Source organism: Alligator sinensis, unplaced genomic scaffold (assembly GCF_000455745.1).
Source record: "Alligator sinensis unplaced genomic scaffold, ASM45574v1 scaffold94_1, whole genome shotgun sequence".
In the NCBI taxonomy this organism is placed as follows: domain Eukaryota; kingdom Metazoa; phylum Chordata; order Crocodylia; family Alligatoridae; genus Alligator; species Alligator sinensis.
The window spans coordinates 24,106-26,438 of NW_005842073.1; the positions used below are offsets into that span (position 1 = coordinate 24,106).

Consider the following 2,333-nt stretch of genomic DNA (forward strand, 5'->3'; position numbering starts at 1 on the left):
GGCAGCACCCGCGTCCCGCACGGAGCGAGGGGGGCAGCCGAGGTGCGGGTGCGCCGGGGCAGGGCGCGGCACCACCTTTGCTCGAGCTCCGGGCGGGCATCTTGCCGTGCCCTGTCCGAGGGAGCTTCTCCTCATCGGAGAGTTGATGCCAGGGGCTTGCAATGGCAGCACAACCCCCCACACGTCTCCTGTAGCAGGAGGCTGGACCCCAAAACCTGCGCAGTCCTGTCCCATTTCGGGGCAGTGGGCAAGTCTTCATGGTCTCCCCCTTCCCTGGTCTGGGCCTACCCCTGTGGGCATCACGTCCCAAAACACTCACTACCTGCAAAACAGCCGACACGTGGTGGGCTCATCTTCAGATCGGCTTCTCTCAGCCTCACCAGTACGGCCGGTGCTCCTGAAAAGTTCATCCCATCACCATGATATCGCCCAGGTCGACCGAGCAGGAGGTCCCTTGTAAATCTGCTAATACGATATCCGTCAGTCTGCAATGTGCCCGGAGCGTTGCACACCCAAAGGGCACAATGGTAAACTCACAAAGCCCCTTCTTGGTGCAGAAGGCTGTCCTCGCTCTGTGCTCCGGGTGCACTTCCACCGGCCAGTGCCCACTGCCCAGGTCCAGGGTGGACAGCCATCGGGCTCTGGCCAGGAGTCCAGCCTAGCATCGATTCGAGGCAGGGGGTCGGCATCCTTAACAGTAACATTCAGTTTGCGGTAATCCACACAAACCTGCACATCGCCACCTTTCTTCCTCACTAGTGTCATAACCAAGTCGAGCAAGTGCCCATGTCACAATAGACCGTATGGACCGCCCTCCATCCCAAATTTGGTCATGGAAGCGCGCTGTGACATCAGCCATTCTGCGCTCTACTTAGCAGCCCGTCATTGGCTACTCTAAACGTATAAAAGTCCGTGCAGTTTCCGCCCACGTTGGAGAACTCCGGACACACCTCGGAGTAACTTGGCGGACTGATCACCCACCAACGACTCCCCGTCACCGACCTCCCCGACGTACCCCCTTCCCTGCGCGCTCGGTAATTCGTTTATGGAACGTCTCGTCTCGTCTCATCTCAGCTCTCGCTACGCGTGTAACCGAAAGTACGTTTGTAGCTGCAACTAAGCCAGTTCTTCCTACACTGCACACACCAGTAGCGTAAGTAAACAACCTTGTTGCAACCAATACGCATCCGTGCCTAATTCCACTCCACGCGTCGAAGTACCCACCTAATGTTCTGGGTTCCCGGCAAGGGCCCCAGCACTCGCCCGGCCACCACATGGCGTCGCGAACAGGATCCGGGGAAGACACGATGGAGTTGGAACTAGTCAAAAACTGCCCATGGCGCGATGGGGGGCGTCACGTGGATAACGCAGATGAACTCTGGGCACATATCGCCTACCATCGGGCGGTTGGAGGGGAAGGAGAGAACCTCCTCGGAGGCTACTTCTCGGTAAAGGGGGAAGAGGTAGTCATCAAGGCGTGGAAAGCGGGCCTGTCCCCTGAGGCGTTTGGCTGCATAATGGCCAGCGACCGGGTTCACTATAGGCCCCCAGACACAGTATCAACAGTATTCCTTGCCAGAGTCAAACCGGCAGGTGGAGCAGACCCGACTCTCGCCCAGGACTACGCCCGCTGTGTGAGATGTGTGCGGGAGGGCGGAGAACCGACACCGGTCGACCGGTTCAATCCCCCATCCCTGGCGCCTGGGTCGAGGGGCCGCGAGCTTCTTTCTGATCTCCGGGAAAAGTTGGAGTCGGAAGGCCAGATCAAAACGCGGTGGGCAGGCCCGAAGTGCGACAGGGGGAAAATGTTAAACATAATGTTCCGCACCATCACAACCCTGCTGCGGGAGAATGCAAATCTAGAGGCCCAACTGCTCACAGCCGCCCAGGCGGCTAAGGAGGCGGCAGTAAAAGAAAGCTCTGAGCCGCTGGAAAGCCCCGAGCCGCCGCCATTCCAGGATGGCGCCGGGGAGAAAGAGAAGCGCGCGAAAAACCCAGAGCGCGCAAAAAGTCCCGGGGAAGACGGGGCGGTTGCACGACCCACGGCCCTGCTCCCCGGAGTGACGTCGTCGCCGACGTCTCTGCCCCCCTACGAAGGAGGAGGGCTTCCGCGTGAAGGGCTATACCCGGCCCTTCCACCAGACGCACCGGCACCCATGGCAGCCGCGATTCACCCGATAGCGCTTGTTAAATAAGTCACCGACGCGCAGGGTGCAATCCGCACCACCACCACATACCGCACTCGCACGTGGGGAGAATTGCAGGAATTGTGCCGGGAATCAAAAATAAAACCTAGAGAACCGCTAGCCATATGGCTAAGAACGCCGGTTGCG

General features: G+C 59.4%; 1 protein-coding gene across 1 annotated transcript in view; it reads right to left on the reverse strand.

Annotated features, from left to right (window-relative positions):
• The window catches only part of LOC102376111, a 14,100-nt gene extending 13,241 nt beyond the window's left edge, over positions 1–859 (reverse strand). Inside the window, exon 1 of the mRNA XM_025204242.1 lies at positions 744–859. Within this exon, the coding sequence (XP_025060027.1) occupies positions 744–859 (116 nt within the window). The remainder of the gene's footprint in view (positions 1–743) is intronic.
• Positions 860–2,333: the final 1,474 nt, after the last annotated feature.